The sequence below is a fragment of the Lynx rufus genome, unplaced genomic scaffold (assembly GCF_022079265.1).
Source record: "Lynx rufus isolate CCGP_SWC_20201006 ecotype Redwood Valley unplaced genomic scaffold, mLynRuf1.p SCAF_6, whole genome shotgun sequence".
Classification (NCBI taxonomy): Eukaryota; Metazoa; Chordata; class Mammalia; order Carnivora; family Felidae; genus Lynx; species Lynx rufus.
Genome location: NW_025814878.1, coordinates 3,317,342 through 3,331,982, shown reverse-complemented (window position 1 = coordinate 3,331,982; position 14,641 = coordinate 3,317,342). Strand labels below are relative to the sequence as shown.

Below are 14,641 nucleotides of genomic sequence, written 5' to 3'. Positions count from 1 at the left end.
TTTAATCTGTACGTTTCTCATTCCTTTATTGTTTTCCTTGCATTAGGAAAACCCAGAACAAGAGAAATTCTGTACGATAAGTGGATTTTTACTAATGATACCCCCAGGAGATTATTTCATGTTTTTCTGTGTTCCATATTTTTTAAATGTTTATTTTTAAAAATTTTTTGATGTTTATTTTTGAGAGAGAGAGAGAGAGAGATCACAAGTGGGGGAGGGTCAGAGAGAGAGGGAGACACAGAATCCAAAGCAGGCTCCAGGCTCTGAGCTGTCAACAGAGCCTGATGCAAGGCTCTAGCTCACTAGCTGTGAGATCATGACCTGAGCTGAAGTTGGACTCGCAACCACTGAGCCACCCAGGCGCCCCAGTGCTTATTTATTTTGAAAGAAAGAGCGTGCATGCGAGCCCAAGCAGGAGAGAGAGAGAGAGAGAGAGAGAGAGAGAGAGAGAGAGAGAGAATGAGAATCCCAAGCAGGCTCCATGCTTAGCATGGAGCCCAATGCGGGGCTGAATCCCACGACCTCGAGATGATAACCTGAGCCAATATCAAGAGTCAGATGCTTAACTGTGAGAGCCCCCCAGGCACCCCTCTCATGCCATTTTCTAATAAAAGGAACCAGGACTCCATGGAGAAATGTGTAATTCAAGGACTAGAACAGGAAATATACGTGATGGATCTGGGGCATCTTGCAGTGTCAGAAAGTAAGGTGGTGCTCAACAAATAAACACACACAATGATGCGGATATGACAGGGGGATATAGGAACCACCCAAAAGAGCTCCTAGTGGCCAAAGCTGGAAAAATTTGGGCAATAAAACAGATGAAGTAGTATCAGATTATAACCCAAACTATAAAGTAAATATCCATGTGTCTATACTGATAAAATAACTAAATAAATGGAGAAGAATAGGCAAATCTCCCAGACAGAGGAGTTATAAATAATTTATGTAGATACCCCTTTCTCAGAGGTGGAGCATAATTTACTACTCCTTAAGTGTAGGCTGCCCATGGTCAGTCACTTCCTTCCAAAGAGTACAGTGTGGAAAGGGGGAAGAAAGAGTAACTTGACAGTGAACCAAGTGCTCAACCAGGTGAGCAAAGTTCATGTCAGCATTGATACATCCTATTGAGAGTGTGCACCAATGATGTGATGTGATGTGATGGGAAGGGCAACCCTTAACTTCAGCCTAGCATGGGAAGACATCAGACAAATCTCACCTGAGGGATATTCAACAAAATACTTCATGAGCCCTCCTTAAAACTGTCAAGATCACCAAAAACAAAGGAAGTCAGAAAAACTGTCATAGTCAAAAGGAGCCTAAAGAGACATGGCAATGAAATGCAATATTCTAGATGGGATCCTGGAATAGATAAAGGACACTAGATTAAAACTAAGAAAAGTTGAAAAAAAAATAAATAAATAAAACTAAGAAAAGTTGAATAGAATGTGGACTTTAATCAGTAGTGATAGGTCCATATTGGTCAGTTAATTGTGACAAATATACTACTGTAAGAGATTAATAATCAGGGACTGGGTGGGGGAGCATGTGGGACCTCTGTACTATCTTTGTGATTATTCTGTAAATCTAAAACTCTTCTAAAATTTAAAGTTTATTTAGAAATCTAAAAAGTTGTTTACACTTTGGCCATAACTCCAAGAGCTAATATTTATATAGTGCATCAGTGTCTTCAGACGCATTTACAATTCCTTTCTTTGAGTTTCTTCCCTAGTTTCTAGTTTAGACAAGGGAATTTTTTTTATGAGCATTAAACTCACATCTAAAAACCACGTAGGACCTAGTACCACTGTTGAAACAGAACTGGGGTGGTAATAAAGATCAGGCAAAGAGTGATGTCTTTGGCACTGAGTTTTTCATCAGTTTATTACTTCCCCACCACATAGGGGATGTGAGCAGTATGTGAGACTTGCCTTATCCTGGGGATCAGCACCATGTCTCTGCCCAGACAGCCCCCTCCCCCGCAATAGCTGAGGAGCCTGAGGGGCAGGGAAGGGAGTCTGCTTTGCTCTCTAGGACTCATGCAGCAGATGGGGGTTGTTCACATTAGTGGAGAGCACTGAGGAGGAGCAGCCTTACAGGAAAACCAGTCCAGAGAACCATTAGGGATGTGCTAAGTTTGTGTTGTCTTTTAGGCATGCAAGTAGGGATCTCAGATAGGATGTGGAGTAAGGTATTGAAGGTAAGAATTTGGAGGTCTTCAAGTGTTTGGATCTAAAGATGAGACTAGATCAGTAGGAAGTCAGGGTAGAGAGAAGGGTCGCAGCTGAGCCCTGGCACTTGCCGGCAGAGGTCAGAGGAGCAAGAGCTAGCAGAGGGAAGACTGGAAAGACTAGTGGAAACTACATGTAGTGGATACTGTACTGGCTGCCACAGCTCACAGCTGACACTTGCCCCCCTCCCCCCCCCCCGCCCCCATTACCAGCCAACAGCCAAGGACTGACACCCAGGGGAGCACAGAGTCTGCCTCTTGCCTCAAAGTGGGACCACCTGTGGTGCAGTTCACACCCTAGAGCTCTCCTGGGACCAGGCGCAGTTGGCCGGTCCCCAGCCAACACCCCTTTCTGCAAGCGCTCAGGAGAAACCACAGTAAGCCATTAAGTAAGTGCACAAGAATCCCTTTCTCAGGCTCTAACTACAGACACCAAATAAGGAGGGTTTTAGAGGAGTGAGGGAAGCACCCTAATAAGTGTTAGCTGGCTGTTGTTCCCCCTTTTCCCACCACAACACCTCCCCTTTCCATACAGCATGGGGCTCCCTCAGTGTGTATGCTCTCCCCACAGCGAGACTGCTCTTCCAGTCCCCTGCCTGCTGTAAAGGATGCTGAGTCTGGGCTGTGTCCGAAAGGAGGAGGCCGCCTCCTCTGCAGAGGCTCAGGAAGTGATGAGGGCACAGGGGCTGGAGGAAGAGGCCAGTAGAAGGGTCTGCCTACCAGATGTAGGCTGTGACATTGTCGCAGAGGAGGGGACACTGAAGCGTGCATTGATGGAAGTCCTGCAACTTCAAGGCTTAACATGGGACAGGCCCGCTCTTTGTATGGGGTTCAGCTGTCCAGTTTTACAGCCTCTTTTCAGATCCATCGTAAGCTGTGGCTGCCTCTCTGTAGCCTCAGGGTTGCCTCGCACTGGGGGAGCTCTCCAGGCGGGCAGGCCCTACAGAATTCACTTTTCAAGCCACAGCAAGTGGCCAAAACGATAAGAAGAGGAAGGCAACAGAATTATGTGAATTTTACCCTGAGTTGGTCAGATCTTTTGGCCAGTCAGGATCAACCGCCTTCCCCATCTGCCCCGTTCTTCTGGGACTGCAGGGTGTGCTTGTCCAGGGCCAGGGCACTCCTGTGCCGTCCCTCTCTCTGCCCTCACAGGCCTTGCATTGGTGGTGTTGCAGATGCCTAGTAATGGCTCCTGGATCCATAAGATTTTCATTTCTTCTTGGAGGAAATCATGGAGGCAGGTATAGTTGGTGGAGGCAGGCCATGGGCCCAAGTCCTCATTTGCCCTAAGCACAGTGGAGGAGAGCAGAGAGATTGAAAAGAACTTGGTATATCTTATTGGAGCATAAAACTAAGAAGTTCCAAGCTGGAGAGAGCTATAAAAGTCTGTGGAGATAAATAAAAATCAGAAACAAGATAAATAATTTTACACCTGTTAGATTGGAAAAAATTTAGGAGTTTGATGCTATCGAGTATAGTTAGGATATAAGGCAAAGGTAAAGTGCTGACAGGATGTAAACTGTTCTGCTGTTGTTGGAAACTAACCTGGTGAGGTCTGTAAAGGCAGGGCCCGCACATGCCTGTAATCCAGTTACCCCGAGCTGCCCTTGTGCACAGGAGGCTTGCAGCAGAATGCCCGTAAGCAGCATTCTAAGTAAAGGCAGGAAGGAAACAGGAAGGCACCCTGTTTATCAGCAAGGGAACCAGTAAATAAATTGTGGTGTATGAATACAGGGGCTACCATGCAGCAGGTAAAATGAATGAGTTAGAGCTGTCCACAGGGGTGAACTTCACTATGTGACACAGAGTTGAAGAACACGGTTTTTTAAAGCTTAAAAACATGCAGAAATGTTTGTTTATAAGCTGGAATATGGGTACATGGAAGGTTATTATCCCAGTTGCCCTTCTTTGGTGTATGTTAACATTTTTCTGTAATATTTAAAATGTAAAAAGGAACAAAATAATAAAGTGAGGATACATACATATAATATATAGGTATAAAAATGCATGTTAATTGAAAACATGAACTACCCAAGAAAGGGTTTTTTTTTCTTAGAAGAGGGAGGGCTGAGATGTGGGAGGAATACACAGGGGCTCTCAAGTAGTCCTACTGGTATCTTCCTAAGCTGAATGGGGAGAATACTTTGAGGGGAATTTTTTAAAAACTTGTACATAGGTCATAAATATTGCCCAGACCTTTTTTATTTTTTAAGTTTAAAAAAAAGTCTAGGGAGATTTGTACCTTCTTTTAGCTTTCCTTTTTTCTTTTTTCTTTTCTTTTGCCCCCCAGCTCTACCTTTTTAATCTGTAAAATGAGTAGTTTATAGTAATGGTAATATCTCCTTCTGAGATACTTAAAAGAGAAAGTAAGATAATGTATGTGAAAAGGATGCAAACTATTGATTATTATTATTATTATTGCTAAAAGAAGTTGTTAAAATTTCCTATCAAGGGAATATGAGAAGCTGGAATATGTTCATTGTGGGAAAATCAGAAGATGCAGAAAAATTCTAACAAAAATTGTAATCCATCAACACTAATGCTTTAGTTTATTTTTTAGTATGATTCTTTTTTGTATCAGAACTAGAATTTGTTGATTAAAGTTATTTCTCATAACATTTCTGCATCACAGAGGAATGATGGCAAGAATGCATGCTTATTTTTTTTTAATTAATTAAATTATTTTGAGTGACAGAGCACGTGTGTGCACGGGGTAGGGGCAGAGACGGAGAGGGAGAGAGAGAATCCCAGGCAGGCTCCACGCTGTCAGCCCAGAGCCCAATGTGGGGCTCAATCTCATGAACCACGAAATCATGGCTTGAGCTGAAATCAAGAGTGGTGTGTTTAACCAACTGAATCACCCAAGTGCCCCAAGAATGCATGCTTATTAAGAAAGAAAAAGTGAGGTGCCTTGTCCAAGCATTGCATCAGGTGCTCCTTGAGGACAGGGCGTCTCTTCTGTCTGGGTGTGGCCCTGTTATCAGTACCCAGGTGGTGTTGAGTGATCAATGTTCACGGGCCAGTCTGGTTGACCTTGGTAATGGAGACAAGTGCCTGGAATAGGCAGGGAGACTGGGGCTCTGGCCTGAATGCTGACCCACCTTGCACCGGCTGTGTGACCACAGGCAACCCACTTCGCTGCATTAACCTCCCTTTCCTCATCTATGAGACTGAATGGTTGTGTTAGCTCTAAATTGGCTAAAGCCAATAACTACTGTCTACACCAAGAATACTTATGTGAGAGTAAGTGGGAAATGACGCTGGAAAAAACATGCTAGTTCACCATGGTAAGGGCTTTGAAACCTCAGTCAGTAGTGTTTCCAGTAAAATTTCTACTCAGAAAGTGGCAACTGAGATGGGATGGAACAGGATGGAAGTTAGAGTCATTGAGAGTATTATTTCCACTGGATTTTGAGGTGTGTATCGATCAGTGTCTGGAAGTGGTCAGGTGATGAAGGTGCTAAGTGTCAGGTTTCCTACAAACTGTATTTTTAGCATGGCTGTTCAGAGCATTTTATATATCGCTTTTGTGGAAGACTTGCTGCCACTTAGCAGATGAGAAGGCTGGGCATGGTTATTTTGCATTTACATCAGAAGACTTGGTAGAGTCCTTTTTTCAAACATTAGCCCTGCTTGATTATATAAACTCTATCCAATTAGAAGATGTATTATTTTCCAACAAGAAGATTTGGAAAACATCAAGAAGAAATGTGTAGTTCTGAGTTTCCTGCAAAGTGTCCTGGAGAAGCTGGGACTAAGAAGGTCATCCCCCAACACATTCTAGTTCAGAACCATTTAGAGGCACTGTGGTCCCTGAATTCCAGGGTTTTGACCTCAGACCTGTGTTCTCTGAATTCCTTTATTGTCTCTAGTCCATTTCCGTCTTGGAATTCTTAATCAACAACTTGAGCTGAATGAATGAATGAGGACTGGATTTGTGAACATTTAAGTGAGATAAATACGATTATGTGGGAAAAAAGCTGAAGTTTTTTCCAAATATGGTCAGTGGACTTAACAAGAGAAACTTCTCAAACTCAATAAGGAAAAAAGACAACCCAATTAAAAAGGGGCAAAGGATTCGAATAGAAATTTACATAAATGTCCAATAAGCACTCAAAAAGATGTTCAACATCTTTAGCCATTAGAAAAATGCAAATCACAATCACTTCACATCCATTAGAATGGCATACTAAAAAAGATGTAATAGCAGGTATTGGAAAGAATGTGGAGAAACTGGAAACTTCTCCACCCAGTGGTGCTGGGAATTTAAGTTGGTGTGGCCATTTTGGAAAATAGTTCCTCAAGAAGGTAAACATAGAATTATCATTTGACCCAGCAACTCCACTCCCAGACATATACCCAAGAAAAGGAAAACATGCTCATACAAAGATTTGTACAGAAATGTTCATAGAAATATTATTCATAATAGCCAAACAGTGGAAACAACCCAGATGTTTATCAGCTGGATGGATGGACACAGTGTGATGTATCCACACAGTGGAATATTATTTGGACGTGTAGAGGAAATAAGTATTGATAATACACTTACAACATGGAAAAATCTTGAAAACATTATGCTGAAAGAAGTCAGACTCAGAAGGCCACGTATTATATGGTTCCATTTATATGAAATGTCCAGAATAGGCAAATCAGTAAAGGCAAAAGGAAATTAGTGATTGCCTAGGACTGGAGGGGAGTTTTGGGGGTTGATGAAGATGTTCTAAAATTTATTGTGATGGTTGCACAGCTCTGTAGCTACACTAAAACCACTGAATTGTACATTTTAAATGGGTGAATTGTATGGTATGTGAATTTTGTCACAATAAAACTGTTACCTGAAAAAAAAATCTCATTTGAAACTGATCTTAACATCTTATTGTTGAGAGAGAATATTCTAAAATTCTACAGAAATACAGCTAATCATCATTCAGGAATAGTTCAGTTTAGAAAGATCTGTGGAATGCCCACTGTGTGCGTGGCACAGGCCTGATGAGGAGCTCAGCCGGTGAGGAACTGAGATATTTGAGGGAGCGAGTGTAGGCAGGCATGAACAGTGTAGAAGGTCCTGCATTAGTGGCAAGAGGGAGTGGTTGGAATGTCAGGGAAGGAATTACCACTGGTGTCAAGGGGCTGAAGCGTATTTTAGGCCAAAGGTGCCAGGAAGTGTGTGATGCTGTTGATTTTTTAGGTACAGAATTGGGTGGGGAGTGCAAGTGGCAGGAGGTGGGCCTGGAAAGAGGGACTGACTTTCCGACTGTTTATTTTCTATCAAAGAGGAAACTACATGTCGGTACTATGCTGAACCAGTCTCTGTATTTTGGAAGTTTTAGCTCATCCTTGAATAACGTGGAGCTCTCACTGATTGAGTGTTGGCTGTGTGCCTGGCACCGTGCTAAGGTCCTTTCTCCACTACTCCTCACACACTTCAGAAGGATGTGCTGCTGTTACCCCAAGCGCACAAGAGGACCCCCCTTCCCCGCCCCTGTCCAGTGGGTCAGCAAGTTGCCGTGGTGAGTGGCAGGGCCAGGACTCCGGTCCTGAGCCTGCACTCCTGCCATAGCACTTCAAGGACCTCTGTGCTGGTGGGCGTCAGTCTGGAAAGCCGCTGTGCTTCTATTTCAAGATGCTTTTGGCTCTTTCTTAGAGTGACGAAATGTAACTGAAATTCATAGCATTTCTTAAACTCATTTTGTTGTACTAAATGTGTCTAAACTTAAACTGGCACAATTAAACTTATTGCTCTTTCACTTACTGACAGAATTTTTTTAAAACCTGTATGGTAATAATCACAGGAGTTTATTGAGCTATTTGTATTTAGCATTCATTCCAATTACATTCTTTTTAGGTTGAGAGAAATATTACTGAACTTTGGTGATACTGGTCGTTCGCTGAGGTGGTTTCCTACATATTTCTATAAAATATAACTTTATTTGTATCTCCCAACACCATTTATTTTTTTTATTTTTTTAATTAAAAAAAATTTTTTTTTTAACATTTTATTTATTTTTGAGACAGAGAGAGAGCATGAACAGGGGAGGGTCAGAGAAAGAGGGAGACACAGAATCCGAAAGAGGCTCCAGGCTCTGAGCTGTCAGCACAGAGCCCGACGCGGGGCTCGAACTCACGGACCACGAGATCATGACCTGAGCCGAAGTCGGACGCTCAACCGACTGAGCCACCCACGCGCCCCCTCCCAACACCATTTAAAGGATTTCTGTCTGAAAAGATGAACATCCTTGAGATGGGTTAACTGACATTTGTTTGTTCTCCCTAAAAATAGACAGGGTGTAGGAAATGAAGTGACTTATTTAGAGCACTAGATTATATCCCAAATAGACTTTCAGCAGACCCGCCCTATATTTTAAATGTACATGTGTCTACTTTTAATAGTCCTCAGTAAATGTCTATTAGCAATAACTATAAAATGATAAAGTGTTCATCTAACACTGGAGAGAGTGACAGGCTGGCATTTTTTTGAGTAACTAAAGACCTGCATCAATACTTAGCTTATCTTCGGACTTTTTAGTAGAACACAGCACCCTGACGGCCCAAGTTCTTTTGTGCGCAGGCTAAACAGGAGCCCTGTTTCCTTTGAACAGGAAGGGGAGCTCTGCCTTAGAGTGCCTGGTAGGAGGCGGAGCACCCTGCCACATGATGTGGGCATATGGGCGATGGGCTCCCCATTGGTAGTTTCTCGGCACTCTGGGATGTCCTGACATTGCCAGCTGGATTGGAGGGATTTGGAGAACAGGAAATAAGCTGCTGGGAGATAAGGCGGGCAGCTATGAATTGTAGATGAGAGAGGAAATGAGAATTCTAATCCACGGAAACAACATTAACAGTTAGACTTTATTTTTAAATTTAGAATCATTGGAAAGATTTCTTTCTCTAAATTAGGGCAGCTACCTGCCTATTCCGTTACACTGGTTAGAACTCACAGCAACGGTGTGGGAATGGGACTACATTTCTGTTTACTGCTGCATCAGCGCTGATCAAGAACTACAAAAACATGAAGCCTGTGAGCCTTTTGTTTATTCAACAACTACTGCGTTGTCAGAAGACCAAGAAATCTTTAGAATGAAAAAATAACTTTTTTGCCTTTGCTCTTTTGTGTCTGTTTCATGCTATGAGTCTGCGGGCTCTTTTCGTGAAGAAGAGGGTTTTTATTATTGAGGTTAACTTAATATGCAACCATGCCTGGCAATGGATGTTAAAGGAAGAAAGGCAGAAGTACAGAAAATGTTATTAAGCTTTATTTTCTAAAATACGACACCTTGTCAAATGTTATTTACAGGGAAGATCATAGCAGATGAATGGTCTCTGTGTTAACTTAAGGAAATCATTTAAAAACTGGTCAGTTGTGAATATCATGTATTTAGTTGTCATATTCCATCCCGTGGTGGCCATTCTGAAGTACATCAGTGATTGTGGACTTGAATGATGAATGTGTGTCTTATAAAGGGACCAAAATGTAGCTGCATGCACGTTAGTGGATTGCAGTGCTTGGGCCAAATCACTGGATCTGAAAGAGGTTTATGAAGTTGGCCTTTATTGACTAGAAATTCTAAATTTTATGACACATTAAAAGACTTCAGTTGTTGATGGTACTGGTTTTTTTTTAATTAGATCAGTATTTTTTTTAATCTTCTTTGATATTTATTTTTTATTTTTTATTTTTTTATTCTCAAGTTAGTTAACATACAGTACAGTCTTGGCTTCAGGAGTAGAACCCAGTGATTCATCTCTTATATATGAGCACCCAGTGCTCATCCTAAAGAGTGCCCTCCTTAATGCCCGTGACCCATTTAACATCCCCTCCACTCCCATGAACCCTCTGTTTGTTCTCTGTATTGAAGACTTCACTCATACGTGGAATTTGAGAAACTTAACAGATGAACATAGGGGAAGGGAAGGAAACATAAGGTAAAAACAGAGAGGGAGGCAAACCGTAAGAGACTCTTACATAGGGAGTTTTTAAAACTGGACTTAAAAAAATGAATCTGGGTTTGTTTCCCCCCTCCACCTGTGTTGAGTTCCCCTCCTGTGTATGTTCACGACTCTCTAAGTGCACATAGAGCAGCGCTGTGCTCTGTTTAGTGAACTGAACTCCACGAGCACAAAGATGTCTTAATCTCCATCCTCAGCACCTGCAGTTCATAGTAAGCAGGCAGGCAGAGTTGGCTGTTGTTAAAATGCCTTTGGGCATTGAAAAGAACCTTCTGGACATAGTTTTCAATAACCTTTTTATAGTTCAAAGATATGGATCATAACTTCTAATTACATAGTACTCTTTAGCACAATACACTCAGAATTACTGTAGTGTGTCAGTATTCAAAGGTGAGCCTGCCCCTGTCCCCCTTCCGAGGGTGCACAGCTCAGTGGGGAGGTGTGCACGTGGACCGGTAGTTATGGTGGATGGTGCACGTGCTGCACTTGCAGAGTGTGAGCAGAGTGGGGCAGCCGGGCCAGCAAAGAGAAAGCAGGACGGCGTGCCGTGGGCGTGGGTGGCGTCAGCATCCGTGAAAGCAGACTCTGGCGTGGGAACCATCAACGAGGTAAGATCTGCCGGGTGATTGCCAGGCTTCCAAGGAGTGCAGCTTCACAGCTGTCTTTAATTTTTTGCAGTTTTAAAAGAGAGCTACAGTGTCTTTACATTTTAGGTGGGCAGTAATTTCTTCTTGGATTTCATTATGCGTCTCACAACAAGTGCTGATGCCACCAACTGTGGCAGACCAGGGCTGGGGGGCCCTCCAACTCTCTGATACCTGAAAACCAAATTAAAGACTTAAAATCAGGTGTGCCCTTGGCACAGGTTTGAGAAGGGACAGGACTTTGGTGTTAGCCTGTGGTTTGGACACAGGTGGGTGTGAGAAGGGGTCTGGACATTGCAGAGGTCCTTGACAGTCTGTCCTTGGCCTTGCTTGCTATTTTTTTATTTTATTACTGTTTTCTAAATGTTTATTTATTTATTTTGAGAGAGAGCATGAGTGGGGAAGGGGCAGAGAGAGAATCCCAAGCAGGCTGTGTGCTGACAGCGCAGCTCGATCCCACAAACCATGAGATCATGACCTGAGCTGAAATCAAGAGCCAGACACTTAACTGACTGAGCCATCCAGGCGCACCCCCCCCCCCCACACACACCTTGCTTGCTATTTTAGAATTTGGAGAATTCGTTTACTGGGTGTGAAGTCCTGGGGGAGACAGGGGATTCAGATCTTTCTTATGAACAGCAGCTGCGCGTTGGGTGGTTAATGACAGTGCTCATTTCACTGTCACAGATCCATGTATGTCTGTGCATCCGTGGATGTGCTGACCCCCAGATGGATTTTTAGCTTCCTGAGCATGGGGTCTGGTCTTCTCCATCTTGGCATTGATCATATAGTGTCACACAGCCTGAACCTAATAAGTACCAACCACATGTCTGACCAATCGAATGAATTCCTCATGATCACCAGCATGGACCAGTCAGGCGACACTCAGAGTTTACCACAGTGAAGGCAGGGTATTGGTTTTGTGGCTCATGGGCACCCAGGACTGCTTCATAGGCCTGTGTCCTTACAGGTTTTATTGGGCTCTTTGGGTCCTGTCCTCAGTCTCCTTGGGCATTTACCTAATCCCACAGACCACCTCCCAGAGGGTCCACCTTTTGGGTGAGGGAGTGATAGTCCAGAAAGATGGGTGATTTGTCCAGGTTCAGAATTTTTAAATTAAAAAATTAATTTGTCATACTCACAAATGTTGAGGCTTGTAATTTCATATTTCCTCTCTGATAAAGTACTAAGTAGCTTAGACGTTTCAATGATTTTTTCTAAATTATTTAGATACTGAACTATTCTTGTACTTGTGAGAGGCAGGACTGAGTCCAGATGGGCTCTGGATCCTCTGCTTTTCTAGCAACGGGCATTTTTGTGTCACGGTTTATGGTTTGCTCAGGGCTATTTTTCAGGAAGCCTCGTCATGGGAGTCCCATTCCCTGAGTCTCTGCCACCTGTGGGCCATGCCCTGTCCCCTCTCCTAATCCCCACACCTGCCCTCAGCCATTCATTCCCCTTGACCGTGCCTCCTCTTTAGTTCTGAAATCTCATCTCTTTGGAGACATACTCCTGGCCCTCTGCTTTAATCCCTGTGGTAAATATCTTCTTGGCTCTTTTCTAGGTTGTGCTGGTGAGGTGGAATGAGCCGTACCAGAAGCTGGCCACGTGTGACGCAGATGGAGGGATATTTGTGTGGATTCAGTACGAAGGGAGGTGGTCCGTGGAACTGGTCAACGACCGAGGGGCTCAGGTGAGTGGGCAGAGCCGCTCCCAGTGAGACATTGCTGGAAACAGAACACAGAGATGGAAACTCTTTCCAGAAACCGGTAGAGTAAAAATAAATGAAATAGAATCCTGCTTTTCGTTCCCCCCGAGTATATCACTTGATGAAAAGAGAAAGATCTTACTTCTTTATTCAACTATTCTGCTGTTGTGAAAACTCTCCAAGTTTTAAGCTTTAATTAAATCTGTGAAATCATTTTTTTACCATTCGTTGTTGTGATTACATGTTAAATTTGGATCCTCTGAAGTGCTTGCGGCATATCACTTTTGTGCTCCCTTTGAAAGGTACTTGCTGTGTGTTGTAATCTTCATAGTTCTCTCCAAGGGAGCTCTTGTGAGCCATTCTCACAACCTGCTTGTCAAGCTGAGTTTTTAACACTCTCTCCTGTCAGGTTTCAATTAGCGTGGCCACCTGTTGTCACCCCTCAGCTCTTCCTTTCTCATACAAATTTGTCTCTGCTCTGAGGAAAACAGGTGCTCCAGGGACTCCCTGCTGAGCTGTGCTATTTTTAAACCTGCTCCATAGATTCTTCTGGCTTATGGTACAGATCTGCCTCTCCCACCTCCCCCCTGTGATGATGGGCCACATGGAGCTCCTCTTCTCGGTTGCTTAAGGACACAAGTCCCATCCCTGGGATTTGACCGGAAATTGTGGCTTTGGAACCAAGTCCTCAGGGGACCTTTCTCCATGAGGGCTTTCTCAGACTGTTTTACCGCTCCAGGGATGGTTTCCCTGTGACTGCCTTTCTATACATTGCTCAGGAAGTGGATTCTCACCCTCTTTTCCCCCATCTATCGCTTAAATAAGCTGCGAGACCCCCAAGTTTGCAAGATACACCAGTGAAGTGAAATGACAGAAAATTGCAAGGAACAAAGATACTGTTAGCGGTTACTGTTACAGCTAAGGGTCTTTGTAAGTTGTCATCACAGAAGACAAATCTACCACTAGGTAAAATACAACATTCTTTTTTGTGTGAGTTTATTTATTTGGTAGAGTAAATGTAATAATTTTGACTGACTCTGAAAAGGCCTTATGAATTCCCTGTACACCTCCATGGAGTGAAGAAAGGAAGAGGTATATCCTGCCCTCTGGTGACTGACCAGCCATTCTGAAATAGAGCCACAGCTGGGGAAATCTCCATGACCATGAGAAGTTCATGTTACCTAGAGGGGAGACATTGTGGTCAAGAGCATGAGCTCTGGAGTCAGACCACACGAGTCTCACTCCATTATTTCTTAGTAGGAGATCCTTCATTCTCTGTGCCTCAGTCTTCTCATCTGTAACATAGGGACTCACATGGTACCTGCTTAGAGAATCACTAGGGGGATTAAATAAGATTAACCGTAGAAAGCACTTATAACACTGTTGATGATCGTTTTCCCCACATACTGTTCTGGTGCCTGTCGTATTATGAGGTACTACTACTTCGTAACCCCTGACCGCAGAACATACCTGCCCGTAAATAGTAGCCATAATGTCATCACCAAAGACTAGCTTCGGGCCTTGAGGCAGCAAGTCTTGATGGCTTTCTGTAAGGTGGAGACTTCTCTGAATTCACCCATATAAGGGTCTCTGGAATGCTATAATTCTCCCATCCACCAAAGCGTGAACTCTTTTCCTTAGGCCCAGTGACTGAATTGGATGTGTCTTCAGACTTTGGATGACTACAGTTCTCTAAAGCATTACTCCGAGAAAGCCCTGAAGAGGAGCTAGGACAAAGTCCAACTAAGTGCTTGTCTTTTCCATGTGTTCTCTGTCAGTCTTCCCAGGAACCCCATTGAGCAGATGCTGTTCTCAGTTAATAGAAGAAAAAACTCAGGTCAGGGAGGTTGAGCAAGTTGCCCAGGAAGTACATGGGTGGTAAAGCAGAATTTGAACCCAGTTTTGAATCCAGAACACTCTGTCACACTATCTTCTTCTCAGACAAGAAACTTTTTTCTCTTTTAGCAGAAATGCATGTATTCATAGTATATCCAGAAGAGCTCAGACTCCATCACCATCAGAGAGTCTAGCCCCACCAGCCAAGCCTTGCTGTCACCACACTGTTTTCTCCCGAAAGCAGCCTCTCCCAGGACGAAACCTTCTGTCATCTCC

At 43.4% G+C, this 14,641-nt stretch overlaps 1 protein-coding gene across 2 annotated transcripts in view; it reads left to right on the top strand.

The window, feature by feature from the left end:
- TULP4 (TUB like protein 4) overlaps positions 1-14,641 on the top strand; it is a 173,922-nt gene that overhangs the window by 80,872 nt on the left and 78,409 nt on the right. For both annotated transcript variants that reach the window (XM_047101581.1, XM_047101580.1), the window contains exon 4: positions 12,386-12,514. In XM_047101581.1, coding sequence (XP_046957537.1) covers positions 12,386-12,514 — 129 coding nt within the window. The remainder of the gene's footprint in view (positions 1-12,385; positions 12,515-14,641) is intronic.